At 31.9% G+C, this 17,020-nt stretch overlaps 1 protein-coding gene across 2 annotated transcripts in view; it reads left to right on the plus strand.

The window, feature by feature from the left end:
* Positions 1-16,005, plus strand: part of LOC143256192 (stearoyl-CoA desaturase 5-like) — a 28,192-nt gene extending 12,187 nt beyond the window's left edge. For both annotated transcript variants that reach the window (XM_076513061.1, XM_076513060.1), the window contains exons 2-5: positions 5,535-5,718; positions 9,228-9,358; positions 12,726-12,931; positions 14,735-16,005. In XM_076513061.1, the coding sequence (XP_076369176.1) occupies positions 5,538-5,718; positions 9,228-9,358; positions 12,726-12,931; positions 14,735-15,197 (981 nt within the window). In that variant the 5' untranslated portion in view covers positions 5,535-5,537 and the 3' untranslated portion in view covers positions 15,198-16,005. The remainder of the gene's footprint in view (positions 1-5,534; positions 5,719-9,227; positions 9,359-12,725; positions 12,932-14,734) is intronic.
* The last annotated feature ends 1,015 nt before the right edge of the window (positions 16,006-17,020 follow it).

Raw genomic sequence — 17,020 nt, forward strand, 5'->3', positions numbered from 1 at the left:
CTTCATTAATAAATCTGTAGGTAATATAAATAGAAGAGAAATACGTAAATCTAGGTACGTATCCTTTGTTAATAAATCTGTAGGTGATATAAATAGAAGAGAAATACGTGAATCTAGGTACGTATCCAACATTAATAAATCTGTAGGTAATATAAATAGAAGAGAAATACGTAAATCTAGGTACGTATCCTTTATTAATAAACCTGTAGGTGATATAAATAGAAGAGAAATACGTGAATCTAGGTACGTATCCATCATTAATAAATCTGTAGGTGATATAAATAGAAGAGAAATACGTGAATCTAGGTACGTGTCCTTCATTAATAAATCTGTAGGTAATATAAATAGTAGAGAAATACGTGAATCTAGGTACGTATCCTTCATTAATAAATCTGTAGATGATATAAATAGTAGAGAAATACGTGAATCTAGGTACGTATCCTTTATTGATACTAATTTGCAACATCAATACATCTTTAATATTTCTCGTATCCTTCTTTCATGGTAGCAACTTAATGATACTATTTAATTAAGCATCACGAAATGATTTTTGTTATAATAGTTCCCAAGTAAATGTACACTGGACAACCATTAAGGTCGTAACACTAACACATTGTAGTTTTAAGAAACATGACACACACAGATATGGACATACCGAGAACAGCAGCAACCAAACTCAAGTAAAACTTTAATCAAAGTTGCTATAACTACTATACTCTAATCATTGTTAAAAGTATAAAAAACTACTTTGTAATAGCCATCAGAAGTGGAGTTTGTTAGTTTTGGTTTTATCTGTTAGCAGTAGTTTCTTCAATGCATCTCTCTTTTGTCGTTGTTGTGTTTTACTGAAAGTAAAGAAAACTGAGTTAGGTAATTGTTAAAACACTGAAATTTATTGTGAAAGATTTGAAAAACTGAACTTATCGTGAAACTGAGAAGAGGTAATCTGATGGACTAGAAGTCCTTCAAGACAGTGGAATGTAATGTAAGGACTCCTTTGCAATTGGCCTGGATCTCTCAACTGTTACAGAAATCCTGTTTAGTATTTGTGAATGAAATGGGTCACCGACTGTTGACAGGTGACACTTTGTATCGTTGTATAAGGTTGTCGTGTGGTATATTGAATCGTTGTAAAATGTTATTCTGTTACATTAAAGATCGTTGTAAAAGGTTGTTTAGTGGTATATTAGTTTGTTGTAAAAGGTTATACAATGGCACTTTGGATCGTTGTAAAAGGTTGTTTAGTGGTATATTAGTTTGTTGTAAAAGGTTATACAATGGCACTTTGGATCGTTGTATAAAGTTGTCTTGTAGCACTTTGGATTATCGTAAAACATTGTCATATCACGCATTGCATCGTTGCAATAAGTTGCCCTGTAGAACCATCGATCATTGAAACAGGTTGTCTTGTGGTACTTTCAATCGTTGTAAAAAAGTTGACCTATGGCACTTTGGATTATTGTAATAGGTTGTCCAATGGTTCATAATTTTTCCACGCCTAAAGACTGTGGCTTTAAACGAAGGATTTATAAACTGGTTGCCCCAAATGACATAGCGATACGCCTACGGGCTTATAACGCTAGAAACCAGGTTTCGATACCCTTGGTGAGAACTGCACAGATAGTCCATTGTGTAGTTATGTCCTTATCTTGAAGCAAGCAAACGTAAACTGGTTAGCCATTCCACAAATAGTTGTATATATATCCTACATTAAAGAGTTTTGTTGTTGTTGTAGACATAAGATTACACAATGAGTAATTTTTACTCTACCCATCAAGGAACTTTATTAAATTTTAGGTGTACTCTGAGTCATTTCTGAGCCTTATACAAAAAAGATAGAATAATAGCTTTATTATATTTTAGGCTTACCCTGAGTCAGTTGTGAGCCTTATACAAAAAAGAAGGTAGAATAATAGCTTTATTATATTTTAGGCTTACTCTGAGTCAGTTTGAGCCTTATACAAAAAAGAAGGTACAATAATAGCTTTATTATATTTTAGGCTTACCCTGAGTCAGTTGTGAGCCTTATACAAAAAAGAAGGTAGAATAATAGCTTTATTATATTTTAGGCCTACCCTGAGTCAGTTGTGAACCTTATACAAAAAAGAAGGTAGAATTATAGCTTGATATTAAATTGTGTCACTGGTTACATTTGGTAACAGGTAAAATATTCTAATGTTACTCGTGTGTTTTGTATGCCATTTACGTAAGAAACATGGTAAAAAATGTTAATTTCAGTGAAACAATAATTATTTAAATCTTAGTTCTAACGTTTCCTGGATTTATCTTATCTCTACACGGAAATAGGTCACAGAAAGAACTTTATTACACATGAGGCCGTCCAGTTCTAATCACACAACTTCTTTAGAGACAACAAAGCTGCTTATGATAGAAGCTGTCGTCATTAGTACACAGAATATTTAAGAGGCCATTTGATATTTTTTATAAAAGTCCGGGACAGACCCTTTTCAGCTAAGACTAAAATGTGACATTTCTCTGTAACATGTGTCTTGGATGGGTACTTTTTATTGTTTAAAGTTACTAGTATCTAATGGAAGAAATTCACAAAAGTTATTTCTATCTACCTAGATACTAATGGAAACCTCTCTTCCTATTACTTTCCTAAACAGATAAAAGCATACTTACCAATATATATTATTACAACTTCAAGAACATCCAGCGAAAACGTTGCGTGTTTATACAACCGCCTTTCGTGTGTTTAGTTTGTAGCGCCTAGCGTTGTTTGCAGTTATTCTGTCTACAGAACATACTATAGTTTAGTTTAGTTTTATGTGTACTCTATAAAGAATAAAAAACTTAAGGTTGTTCGGTCTATGAAACATAACGTAGTTTAGTTTTATGTGTAGTCTATAGAGAGTGAAAAACTTAAGGTTGTTCGGTCTATGAAACATAACGTAGTTTAGTTTAGTTTTATGTGTACTCTATAGAGAGTAAAAAACTTAAGGTTGTTCGGTCTATGAAACATAACGTAGTTTAGGGTTATTTTATTCATAGTCTATAGAGAAAAAGGAACGTAGGTTTGTTCTTCTATAAAACATAGCGTAGTTTAGGGTTCTTCTGTCAATTATTTTTAGTATAGTTTATGATGGCGTTTAATGAAAGAGGTTATTGTTTGTTTGCAATCTTAAACACGTATTTATTAACGTAATTAATTATTTTCAGAGTTTTGAACTCCCTTAGGTTTAAATACTTCAAGTATAACCAGTCTTTTCGTAATTACTGAAACAACATTCGTGGCCGACACTGATTCATAATCTACTCATATTAGTATAAATTTAATTATAAAGTATAGTTCAAAGAATGTTGATTGATTCTGGTATCGAACTGTTTCACATGAAAGATAAGGCCTAGAAACAACAGTTCACTATATGTGTAAATGTTTTGTTTCCTGTTCACGGTTTGTAGTCACGTAAATTAATATTAGGTTTAATATTGATGATAAATATGCAGATAGAAATAAGTAGCTTTTTATTTCAAAAAAATATTTTGTTTCAAAAGCAGGCAAAACCAAAATAAAGAGTAACAAATATTTTTATCAAAATTTCATACGTGATGTTTGTGTACAGAGCGTATAATTCTTCTCGCGATTCATGCTATGCGCGCATTTCAGTGACGTCACAACAGTACAAATTGCAACGTTAAGCGTCCATTATGTGAGGTTATTTTATTTTCTATACTATATAGTTGTCATATAAGACATGTGACTCCCCCTGACGAACTTTTGGGGAAATAATAGGTCTAAACGTCAGATTGACATATTTCCATTGAATTCCTTTCGGTTTGGGTCTAATATGACCTTAAGGCTAGTGTGCGCTGACTGTGAATCACATAAAGCATAATTTCCAGTTCACTGCAACAAAATTAGGACAACTTCATCAAGTGACATTCCTGTCTTGTTATTTGACCTTACAACAGGAGTATAAGAGTTGGCGGTGAATTTTGTTGGTTAGACTGCTCCTCGTGCAGTCCGTCACGTAAGAATATGCGTAGATCTGTGTGAAACTTGCGACTTTCTGGGTCGGTATTCTCCAACAAAAACAAACAAGTCAAAAGAATTAAATATTGAGAATCTTAGACACGTGACCCGACATGGCCAATCGTGTTAAGGTGTTTGACTCGTAATTCGAGGGTCGAGGGTTCGAATCCCCATCACACCAAACATGTTCTCGTTTTCAGCCGTGAAGGCGTTATAATGTAACGGTCAATCCCCCTTTTCGTTGGTAAAAGAGTAGCCCAAGATCTGGCGGTGAGTGGTGATGACTAGCTGCCTTCCCTCTAGTCTTACACTGCTAAATTAGGGACGGCTAGCGCAGATAGCCCTCGAGTAACTTTGCGCGAAATTCAAAACAACCAAACATACAATCTTAGACACCGCCATCTAGTGACAGTGAAGTATGATTTACGATATGAAAAAGTAATTTACTGTATATTATTTGTGAGAGCAAATCTTATGTTAATTACGGATATTATATTATATTGTATTATATTATTATATTGTATAATATCATTATATTGTATTATATTATTATATTGTATAATATCATTATATTGTATTATATTATTATATTGTATAATATCATTATATTGTATTATATTATTATATTGTATAATATCATTATATTATATTATATTATATTATTATATTCTGCCATAAACCTAAATATCCCCTTTCTGATTTAGTATCACCCTCTGACATAAGGCATTGCACACAGCTGTACGAAAGAGATGTTGGTAACTCCAAGGACCGAAGTGATACTTTCAGATAGCTTTTCAATTAATTAATAATTAAGAAGGAAGAATATTTAGATTATTTTATGATATTTTATTTGAAGATATTTTAATTATGTAGAAACCAAAACTTGAAAATGATTATAAGTTCATCAACCACGTGTCAAGATCTTTTTGTTGTTATCTATAAGCACAGAGCTGCACAATGGGTTATCTGTGTTATGTTCAACGTGACTATCAAAATACGGATTTTTCAACGTGACGAGCAATAGAACGTACAATTAAATCACTGAGGGAGTTACAAGAAAGAAAACTATTGATTGAAATTGACACTACCGCAAATTGTGTTGTTGTTTCTTTTAACGTGACGTAACATCTCTTCTTCTTGAAATTTATTATACATAATACTGTAACTAATAAACTTCAGGCCTTTCTCAGCTTTACTGATGGATACGGAAATCGATTCACAATTTGAAGGTGGTAGGTTCGAATCACCTTAAGAACATGTTTGTCTTTTCAACTGATGGGGTTATAATAGAAGGGTCCATTCCATTATTTTTTTAAAGTAGCCCTAGAGATAACCTTGAATGTTGAATATCTGCCTTCCCTCTAGTTCATTAGTTTGGGTGTCGGCTAACTTCCTTCCCTCTGATCAATCATTTCTAAATTCTAGACGACTATTGCAGATGGTCTACGAGTACCTTAGCGCCGTATTCAATGGACGAAAGAAAAACAACTAAAAACACCCTTTCTCTTCTGAGTTTGTTTCTTGTCTCTAATTTCAGAAAATGACTCCCAAAGCAGGAGAAGAAATGCCAAACAAGGTTACGTCGTCAACAGAACAGGTCCCAGATAAAGAATTACCTCTAGTATGGACGAACGTGACAATTTTCATCTTTCTACACGCAACAACATTTCTTGGAATATACCTGGGTATAACTCAGCCAACGTGGCAAGGCTGGGTACTTGGTAAGTAGAGACATGTGATTTATACCGAAATTTATGTTTAAAATATCGCTGATTTCTGTTATTAAATCTGTTTATAACGTGTCAGTACAGACTTTCTTAAAATAAACGTGAGTAGCCTGCCTCGGAAAATCCTGCTGGTTAAGAATATAATATAATTATTACATAAATAGTGTCAAACTTCAATAATTATTACATAAGTAGTGTAAAACTTCAATAATTATTACATAAGTAGTGTAAAACTTCAATAATTATTACATAAGTATTGTAAAACTTCAATAATTATTACATAAGTATTGTAAAACTTCAATAATTATTACATAAGTAGTGTAAAACATCAATAATTACCACATAAAGAGGTAAAACATCAATAATTACTACATAAATAGGTAAAACGTGAATAATTGTTTCATAAGTTGGCAAAAAGTCAATAATTATTACATAAGTAGATAAGTATATAATACTTATACAGAAACTTGTTTAGTGACTTTGAATAAAGTTCAAACCTGCCAGTTAATCAGTTTTAAACGATTTGTTTTGTTAGTAACTATCTAACAAGGATAAAATCCTTCATGATTTTCTAACGATTTAACTCTCAGAATCGTTTTTTATGGATTAAAATAGAATGCTTCGTGATTCCATGTTCCAGTTTCACATTTCATAAAATATTTTTTCTCATTCTAATGGTATTCCGTTATTCTATAGGTATATTTCGTTCATTTTTCTCGAGAAGTGTAATATTCGTGTTGGAGCCAACATGAACCTGGTTTCTTATCATCGTTCGTGGTTTGTTGAACAAACTGTTTCTTGGTGCATTTTAGATTGGGTTCAACTGGTTCTGCTTTGATATAGAAAATATTATATACCAAAGATATAATAATAATCACACTTCTGATGCACCTAACTACCACCAAGTATGTCTGAAAACGAAACAAAACTGAATTACTTTAATCTTTTACACGTATACTTTGTTCTGTCCAAAATAATACACAAACAAATATTAACGTTTTTTTAACTTTATTGGAGATTCTCCAAAGTTTTCTTATTTCAATATTTATTCTACACACTTGAAAGACCTGACTTGATTTTCTGTTAAAGTTACCCAAGCATGAACTTCCTTCGTCACGTGTCAAGATAAATGTTCACATCACCACCAGGGTAAAAATAACCTAACAGCAAAAAATAGTGAATTTTAAACGGTTGTACACACTGCTGTTAAAACTGCGTTTCATTATAGTTGACTTGTTCGTTTGTAACGGAAATGTTTCAAAGCAACCTGCAGATTTATTCTGTTAAACATTTACATTGTGTAGTTCATACATTCTGTGTACTTTATGAATGGATACATTACTCGTCTTATATTAAATTACAGTAACATTTCATGGTAGAATGTAAGCATAGTTCTGAACATTTCCAAGTAATAAGATTTTGTTGCAGTGTAACAGTAGTGTTTTAAACATTACACATACTGACTGACATTACACTTCTTGTTTTAGGTTTTTAGCCATATACTTACCGACATTAATCACGTTTACGAAATTTCAAAGTTTCGTGCATGTTTATATACATTACGATAATTTTATAACATTACAATACCTCTGACGAAACACCACATTACAATACTTCTACCATATTACAATACTTCTAACTTAATACCTCATTACAATACCTCTGACGAAACACCACATTACAATACTTCTACCATATTACAATACTTCTAACTTAATACCTCATTACAATACGTCTGACATAATACCACATTACAATACTTCTACCGCATTACAATACTTCAAACTTAATACCACATTACAATCCTATGAAATAATGCCACACTACAATACTTCTAACTTAATACCAAGTTACAATACTTCTGACATAATACCCCTTTACTATACTTTTGACATAATACCACATTACAATACTTCTGACATAATACCATATTACAATACTTTTAACTTAACGCCAAATTACAATACGTTCGACGTAGTATCACATTACAATACTTCAAACTTAATACCACATTACAATACTGCTGACATAATGCCACATTACAATACATTGACATATTACCACATTACAATACTTTTGACATAATACCACATTACAATACTTATAACATAATCCCACATTACAATTCTTCTGACACAATGCCACATTACAATACTTTTAACATAATACCTCATTAAAATTCTTCTGACACAATGCCACATTACAATACTTTTAACATAATACCTCATTACAATACTTCTGAATATGACTGAAAGAAGACATAACATTCTTAAAATCTTTCGCAACTGAAAGGCTCACAGAAGAAAGATCGGTACCACAGTTTATATTAACAAAAGAAAGATTGGTACCACAGTTTATATTAACAGAAGAAAGATCAGTACCACAGTTTATATTAACAGAAGAAAGATCGGTACCACAGTTTATATTAACAGAAGAAAGATCGGTACCACAGTTTATATTAATAGAAGAAAGATCGGTACCACAGTTTATATTAACAGAAGAAAGATCGGTACCACAGTTTATATTAACAGAAGAAAGATCGGTACCACAGTTTATATTAACATAAGAAAGATCGGTACCACAGTTTATATTAATAGAAGAAAGATCGGTACCACAGTTTATATTAACAGAAGAAAGATCAGAACCACAGTTTATATTAACAGAAGAAAGATGAGAACCACAATTTATATTAACAGAAGAAAGATCGGTACCACAGTTTATATTAACAGAAGAAAGATCGGTACCACAGTTTATATTAACAGAAGAAAGATCGGTACCACAGTTTATATTAACAGAAGAAAGATCGGTACCACAGTTTATATTAACAAAAGAAAGATCGGTACCACAGTTTATATTAACAGAAGAAAGATCAGAACCACAGTTTATATTAACATAAGAAAGATCGGTACCACAGTTTATATTAATAGAAGAAAGATCGGTACCACAGTTTATATTAACAGAAGAAAGATCGGTACCACAGTTTATATTAACAGAAGAAAGATCGGTACCACAGTTTATATTAACAGAAGAAAGATCAGAACCACAGTTTATATTAACATAAGAAAGATCGGTACCACAGTTTATATTAATAGAAGAAAGATCGGTACCACAGTTTATATTAACAGAAGAAAGATCGGTGCCACAGGTTATATTAACAGAAGAAAGATGAGAACCACAGTTTATATTAACAGAAGAAAGATCGGTACCACAGTTTATATTAACAGAAGAAAGATTTCTTTATTAACCTGAATATGGCCTAAGAAGATCAAAACATTTTATTTTAATTAAAAGTTTGATACCATCCGTCTTCAGCAGATATAATGTTTACTTAAAGTCTGACATCTTAATCAGCTAATATATTTAGTGTTACTAACTACTTTAATTTTACTAATAACCACATACGAAGGTTAAATAACAAGATATTGAATATATGTCATTTATTTATATAACTAAGTAATAAAACAAAATTATTTGATTCAGTTAATTTCAATTTACATTTTCAGCTGTTGTGTCTGTTTTCTTGTCTTGTCTTGGAACAACAGCTGGTGCCCACAGACTCTGGTCTCACAAAGCTTACAAGGCCAAGCTTCCCCTCAGAATTTTTTTAATGCTTTTGTTCTCCTTGGCTGGTCAGGTAGGTGATACAGAGATTATAAGGTTGCATAGTAACATATTTTTATTCCTTAGAAAGATACAATTCTCTTTCCTATTTGCGTTTAAAAATTAAAAGAAATAATCTAGTAATTAGTTTTTTAAATTAAATATATTTAATTATTTGTATCAATAATTACTAATATAATAACACAATAGCATTAAACACACATGACCTTTGACTCATCTGACCATTCGGCTCACAACCTTTGGGTCACGGAATCGTATTCCGTCACCAAGTATTTTCGTTTTCTAAATAGTGAGAAAAGAGAGTTATAATATGACTGTCAAACTCATCGCTTCTTAGTAAAGAGAAAACAAAGTGCTGGCTGTGGATGATGTCAACCAGTCGCCTTTCAACCAGGAATTGCTAGCACAGAAATTCAACTACTTAACAAAGTCACCTGGTTTAATAACATTAATTACATCTAACGTAAAAATAAATGTTTATTTCCTAAAATAAATCTTCTACACTTTTGTATTCAAACAAAGTTTTACATTTAAATTTCTTTTAATTCAGTTACGTTATTTTACCTTTTTCTAGTTAAAGTTAAACCTTACATACTTTCAGATACTTGGATAATTGAGAAAATCGTTGAAATATATTAGATAACGTTATTCTTTAATTTTTTTCCGACATAATTTTTTTTAATGGCCATTTTCAATTAGTTAACAAGGTATGGACAAGTTATGGTCGTGGACGTTTTATTTATGTGTAATGCAGCATTGGATAGCGAGGTGGTGGCAGTGGTTTTCCATCACTCAGTTTATATTATTGGGTTCAGATGGGGAGAGGTTTTGCTAGTAGCTTCTTATCTGTATTGTTCAATGTGTGTTTTCCTTCGAACACTTCTACGATGTTTGGGTTATAGGTTGTATCATAAACATGTTGCAGTAGAACATACATCATGTATTATGTATTTTATATACACCATTAATTTGGTAACTGAGGGTCTACGGTGATACGTACTGCGTGATAAGTTACAATAATATGTTATATGAGTGTTTACTGTGTTGTTATTTGGTAACTGAGGGTCTAAAGTGATACGTACTGCGTGATAAGTTACAATAATATGTTATATGAGTGTTTACTGTGTTGTTATTTGGTAACTGAGGGTCTACGGTGATACGTACTGTGTGATAAGTTACAGTAATATGTTATACAAGTGTTTACTGTCTTGTTATTGTTATTTAACAAATGTTTCATCACTGTTATTCTGTCTGCATATTATAACATGAATATTATAATTACTATCATATGTTATTTTTATGTTGTGTTATTAACAAATTCTGTTCTAAGAATATGATATTTATATTTGTAATCTCTCTGTGAGAGCGGATTAATATAGAAAAATACTGTCTGTGGACATAAAACAGTAGATACAAGCCATCGGTATCGTTGTTGAAAAACACTGATGGTTCATGGTGTAGATCTGTAGTTAACTCGAACAAATTCTATTAGAATAAACTTAATTTATATTTGCAAGTGTTTAACATTATTATTAATGGATAACAGCGTATATTTTAATTAATGGATAACATCGTATATTTTAATTAATGGATAACATCGTATATTTTAATTAATGTCTCACAGGAAATAAATTTTAAAAAATTAACTACATTTCAAAGTCTTATATATAGTGTAAGATATAAGACGTTTGTTTTCCTACATAAAATATATGACGTTTCTTCTGCTATATAAAGTGTGACATATAAGGCGTTTCTTCTGCTATATAATGTGTGACCTATATGACGTTTCTTCTGCTATATAATGTGTGACCTATATGACGTTTCTTCTGCTATATAAAGTGTGACATATATGACGTTTCTTCTGCTATATAAAGTGTGACATATATGGCGTTTCTTCTGCTATATAAAGTGTGACATATATGACGTTTCTTCTGCTATATAAAGTGTGACATATATGACGTTTCGTTTTGCTATATGAAGTGTCACATATATGACGTTTCTTCTGCTATATAAAGTGTGACATATAAGACGTTTTTATTGCTATATAAAGTGTGACACATATGACGTTTCTTCTGCTATATAATGTGTGACATATATGACGTTTCTTCTGCTATATAAAGTGTGACATATATGACGTTTCGTTTTGCTTTATAAAGTGTCACATATATGACGTTTCTTCTGCTATATAAAGTGTGACATATAAGACGTTTCTTCTGCTATATAAAGTGTGACATATAAGACGTTTCTTCTGCTATATAAAGTGTGACACATATGACGTTTCTTCTGCTATATAATGTGTGACATATATGACGTTTCTTCTGCTATATAAAGTGTGACATATATGACGTTTCTTCTGCTATATAAAGTGTGACACATATGACGTTTCTTCTGCTATATAATGTGTGACATATATGACGTTTCTTCTGCTATATAAAGCGTGACATATATGACGTTTCGTTTTGCTATATAAAGTGTGACATATAAGACGTTTCTTCTGCTCTATAAAGTGTGACGTATATGACGTTTCTTCTGCTATATAAAGTGTGACATATAAGACGTTTCTTCTGCTATATAAAGTGTGACACATATGACGTTTCTTCTGCTATATAATGTGTGACATATATGACGTTTCTTCTGTTATATAAAGTGTCACATATATGACGTTTCTTCTGTTATATAAAGTGTCACATATATGACGTTTCTTCTGCCATACAAAGTGTGACATATAAGACGTTTCTTCTCCTATATAATGTGTGACATATATGACGTTTCTTCCGCTATATAAAGTGTGACATATATGGCGTTTCTTCTGTTATACAAAGTGTCACATATATGACGTTTCTTCTGCTATACAAAGTGTGACATATAAGACGTTTCTTCTGCTATATAAAGTGTGACATATAAGACATTTCTTCTGCTATATAAAGTGTGACATATAAGACGTTTCTTCTGCTATATAAAGTGTGACATATATGACGTTTCTTCTGCTATATAAAGTGTGACATATATGGCGTTTCTTCTGCTATATAATGTGTGACATATATGACGTTTCTTCTGCTATATAATGTGTGACATATATGACGTTTCTTCTGCTATATAAAGTGTGACATATATGGCGTTTCTTCTGTTATACAAAGTGTCACATATATGACGTTTCTTCTGCTATACAAAGTGTCACATATATGACGTTTCTTCTGCTCTATAAAGTGTAACAGATAACAAGTTTTTCTTCTAAATACATCATAATAAATAAGAAACGTATCATACTGTAAAAATACAGCATTTACAATGCTTGTTGTTATGTATAAAATATAACATAAAAGAAATATACAGTGTTGTACATAAAGTGTGAGATGAAATTTGTTCCATTTTCTTGTTAGAACGACATTTATGAGTGGTCACGTGACCACCGAGTACATCACAAATTTTCCGAAACGAACGCTGATCCCCACGATATCAACCGAGGACTTTTCTTCGCTCACATGGGATGGCTGATGAGAAGGAAACACCCGAATGTCATATTAAAGGGTAAAACTGTCGACTGCAGTGACCTCCTGGAAGACCCTGTGGTACGGTTTCAACGACGGTAAGATATAAACCAAATTGTCTGCATACAAAACTCTCCGAACAGGAGATTTACTGGAGATTCTTTGGAATTTATGAGGGACAAACGAATCCTTTGATAGTGAATCATTATATATTTTTTTTTTCATATAGTTTAGTAATAACAAGTTGCCATTAGAAATCGTTTCTTAATCAACCTTCAAAAATTTAATCATGACCACATTAAGAGAAGTCTTTCAGTTAATGTGATTCTTGTCACAAATTTTAGGCCTAAATATATTAGTACTTATATTATTTTATTTTTCTAATATTTGTACATTAATATTGGTAACACACGAGTAAAACTGTTTCTAGAGAAAGTGATGTTCGCTGCAGTATAAGGAAATGTTTTATCCATGTGGTTTCACTTATCTATTCCTTTTACTATTTGTTGCAGACTAGAAAGGTTTTTTTTATTTATTAATATATTAATGTCTTTTCTTTGTTGCTTATCCTCTGAATTAAGGATAATACTTTAATTATCTGATTAATCATCGAGATTAAAATAATTTGGAGGATTGTTGTTTGGAATTAAGCACAAAGCTACGCAATGGGCTATATGTGCTCTGCCCACCACGGGTATCGAAACCCGGTTTTTAGTTCACAGACATACCGCTGAGCCACTGATGGGTAAGTTGTAGGAATAAAATTTTGGTTACATTCTGAATTAGAATGCTTCCTTGGAATAGCTTTGGTCCATTCTCTGTTGTTTTTGGTTTTTCGTTTGGGCGAGGGGGAAACAGTTTAATGTTTGTTTTTTAGCCACGTCCTCTTAAATCCCTAATACCATAACATGAAACTAACTCACTGTTTGGATCCTTAATAACATAAAACTAACTCACTGTTTAGATCCTTAATAATATGAAACTAACTTACTATTTGGACCCTTAATAACATAAAACTAAGTTACTGTTTAGATCCTTAATAACATGAAACTAACTCACTGTTTGGATCCTTACTAATATGAAACTAACTCACTGTTTGGATCCTTAATAACATGAAACTAACTTACTATTTAGATCCTTAGTAACATAAAACTAACTCACTGTTTGGATCCTTAATAATATGAAACTAACCTGTTTAGATCCTTAATAACATAAAACTAACTCACTGTTTGGATCCTTAATAATATGAAACTAACTTACTGTTTGGATCCTTAATAACATAACTAACTCACTGTTTGGATCCTTAATAACATGAAACTAACTCACTGTTTGGATCCTTAATAACATGAAACTAACTCACTGTTTGGATCCTTAATAACATGAAACTAACTCACTGTTTGGATCCTTACTAATATGAAACTAACTCACTGTTTGGATCCTTAATAACATGAAACTAACTCACTGTTTGGATCCTTACTAATATGAAACTAACTCACTGTTTGGATCCTTAATAACATGAAACTAACTTACTATTTAGATGCTTAATAACATAAAACTAACTTACTGTTTAGATCCTTAATAACATAAAACTAACTCACTGTTTGGATCCTTAATAACATGAAACTAACTCACTGTTTGGATCCTTACTGATATGAAACTATCTCAGCACTTTAATGTTTAATACCATAGCATAAAACTAGCTCACTGTTTGAATGCCTATTATAATATCAGAAACGTAAAGTACATATACAGAATGTTGGAAAGCAGTGACAAAGAAATCAAAATTTATAAAAACTTTAAGTTTTCATCTTTTAATTTCTAAATCAATGACGATGTTTTCGTGACTATTCAAAGAGGGTCAATGAACTAGAATTTCTCATATCTTGTTTTATCACGAACAGATTCTACGTACCTCTCGCATTTCTCTGTGGCTTTATAATACCTACCATGATACCGGTGCTTGGTTGGGGCGAGAGGTTATGGTTCGCCTTTGTAACCAATGGCGTCGCTCGCTACGTCGTATCGCTACACCTGACGTGGCTCATTAACAGCGTCGCCCACTGGCGAGGAAACAAACCATATAATCGCTTTCTGACTGCTGTAGAGAGCGCCAAGATAACCTGGTGGGCACTAGGAGAAGGATTCCACAACTTTCACCACAGCTTTCCCAACCATTACGCCGCCAGTGAGTATGGCTGGAAACATAACTTTACGACAATGTTCATCGATTATATGGCTAAACTAGGCCAAGCTTATGATCTGAAAACGGTACCAGATGAAGTTATTGAAAAGACGAGACTGAAAACAGGAGATGGAAGCAAGACCTTCGGACCACCAGCAGAAAAACTTGAGAAAAAACGCTAGTAACTAACCCTAACATGCATTCGTTATTTAAAAGGTGTACATTTATTCTTTGATCAGGTTTCATGAGGTGTACATTTAAGTAGAAAGTTGACTTGAGGTCCCATAAGTATGTGAAGTGTACGTTAAGCATTTCGCATCACATATATTGTATTAATATTCTCATACTGATTAATGCCAACGACCACTTGTGGACCAACGTTGGATAAAATTAATGTTTAATGGTTGATTATTATCTTATACAATTATGAGCGAAGATAATTTACTGAGATGCTGTTTAAAGAAGCAGTTAACGACCATGAAATGTCATTGTTATTAAATCACAGCTAAAATAAATAATACGTCATTATTATCCTACATTATGACGATTTATTATTTTAGATAAAAGATAAACTTGACACTTCAAACGAAGTAGGCATTATATTCTAAAACATTCAGGTAAAACTAAGTATTAAACTGATTTCTATGCCCTATATACATCATATTTAGATTATTGTACTTTTGATGTGTTAGCCATGTGCCTTAGTACGAATACAGAAATATAAATGTCTTCGCTCTATGCGTTCATCCTTGTTTACAAAGTTACAACATCATTTATAACATTGGGAATGTTCATGCTCTACAGCAAGCATCATGATTACTTCATAGGAATCTTTTTTTAATTCCTAATTTAAATAGGTCTATATTGTGAAAAGCAGAATTGTTCGATTCAAGATCAAACTAAAATAATTCCGTAGTTTATTTACACTTTAACCTCAGTAATAAATAGATGTAAAACACCAGCTGCAAATAAATAGTGTTTATTTCACCATTCCTAGTTTAATGTGTTTCTCTTATTTAATAATTTGTACAAAGTTTTAAAAATAAAATATTTTCCTTTAAACAAGTTCCCAATTAATTGATAGTTAACTAAAATTACTTCCTTGTTTTCAGTTTCAAAATTTCTAATCTGAAAACTATTTATAGTTATTTTGGATACTACCTCTGGTTCTGAAAATAGCATATTAACAAAATCTATAGTTTAATTAACAGCCACAGATCACGGCATAAACTGATAATATGTAGTTCAAGCGATAAAAGTTGTCTAGTTCAAATAACAGCCACAAATTACAGCATAAACTCTTCAGATTATAAATGGTTCAAGAAATAACTCATTGACAAAATGTACAGTTCTTATAACAATCAAAAATCACAGTTTCACCTGTTCAAATTATATCTGGTTCAAGATATATCACGTTAACAAAATACCTGGTTCAAATAACACTCACAAGTTACAGTATGAACTGTACGGATTATATATGATTCAAGAAATATCACCTTAACAAAATGTATAGTTCTTCTTACAGCCACAAACCACGGTTTCAACCGTTCATAATACATCTGGATCAAGAAATATCGCGTTAAAATATGTATAGTGCAAATAACAGCCATAAAACGCAGTTTTAACTGTTCAGATTATACATGATTTAAGAGATATCACGTTAACAAAATGTATAGCTCAAATAAACGCCTCAATTTACAGTACAAACTGTTCAGATTATAATCCGTGATGACGAGAAACCCCACTTGTAGAGAAAATAATGTCCACATATGAATCGTTTAATAACAATCTTGGTAAATACATAGCATGGGCATTCTCCAAATATGTAACATCAGCCAGGTCATTCATCAAAGACTTTAAATTTCAAATCTAACCTTAATCAACTTAATCATAAAGCCTTAATGGCCAGTTTCGATGTTATATCCCTCTTTACAGAAGTTCCAACCGCTGAAGCCTGCAAGATAGCCTTAGAACTCCATATCCGAGACCCTAACAGATCAATAGA

This window comes from Tachypleus tridentatus, chromosome 7 (assembly GCF_004210375.1).
Source record: "Tachypleus tridentatus isolate NWPU-2018 chromosome 7, ASM421037v1, whole genome shotgun sequence".
Lineage (NCBI taxonomy): Eukaryota > Metazoa > Arthropoda > Merostomata > Xiphosura > Limulidae > Tachypleus > Tachypleus tridentatus.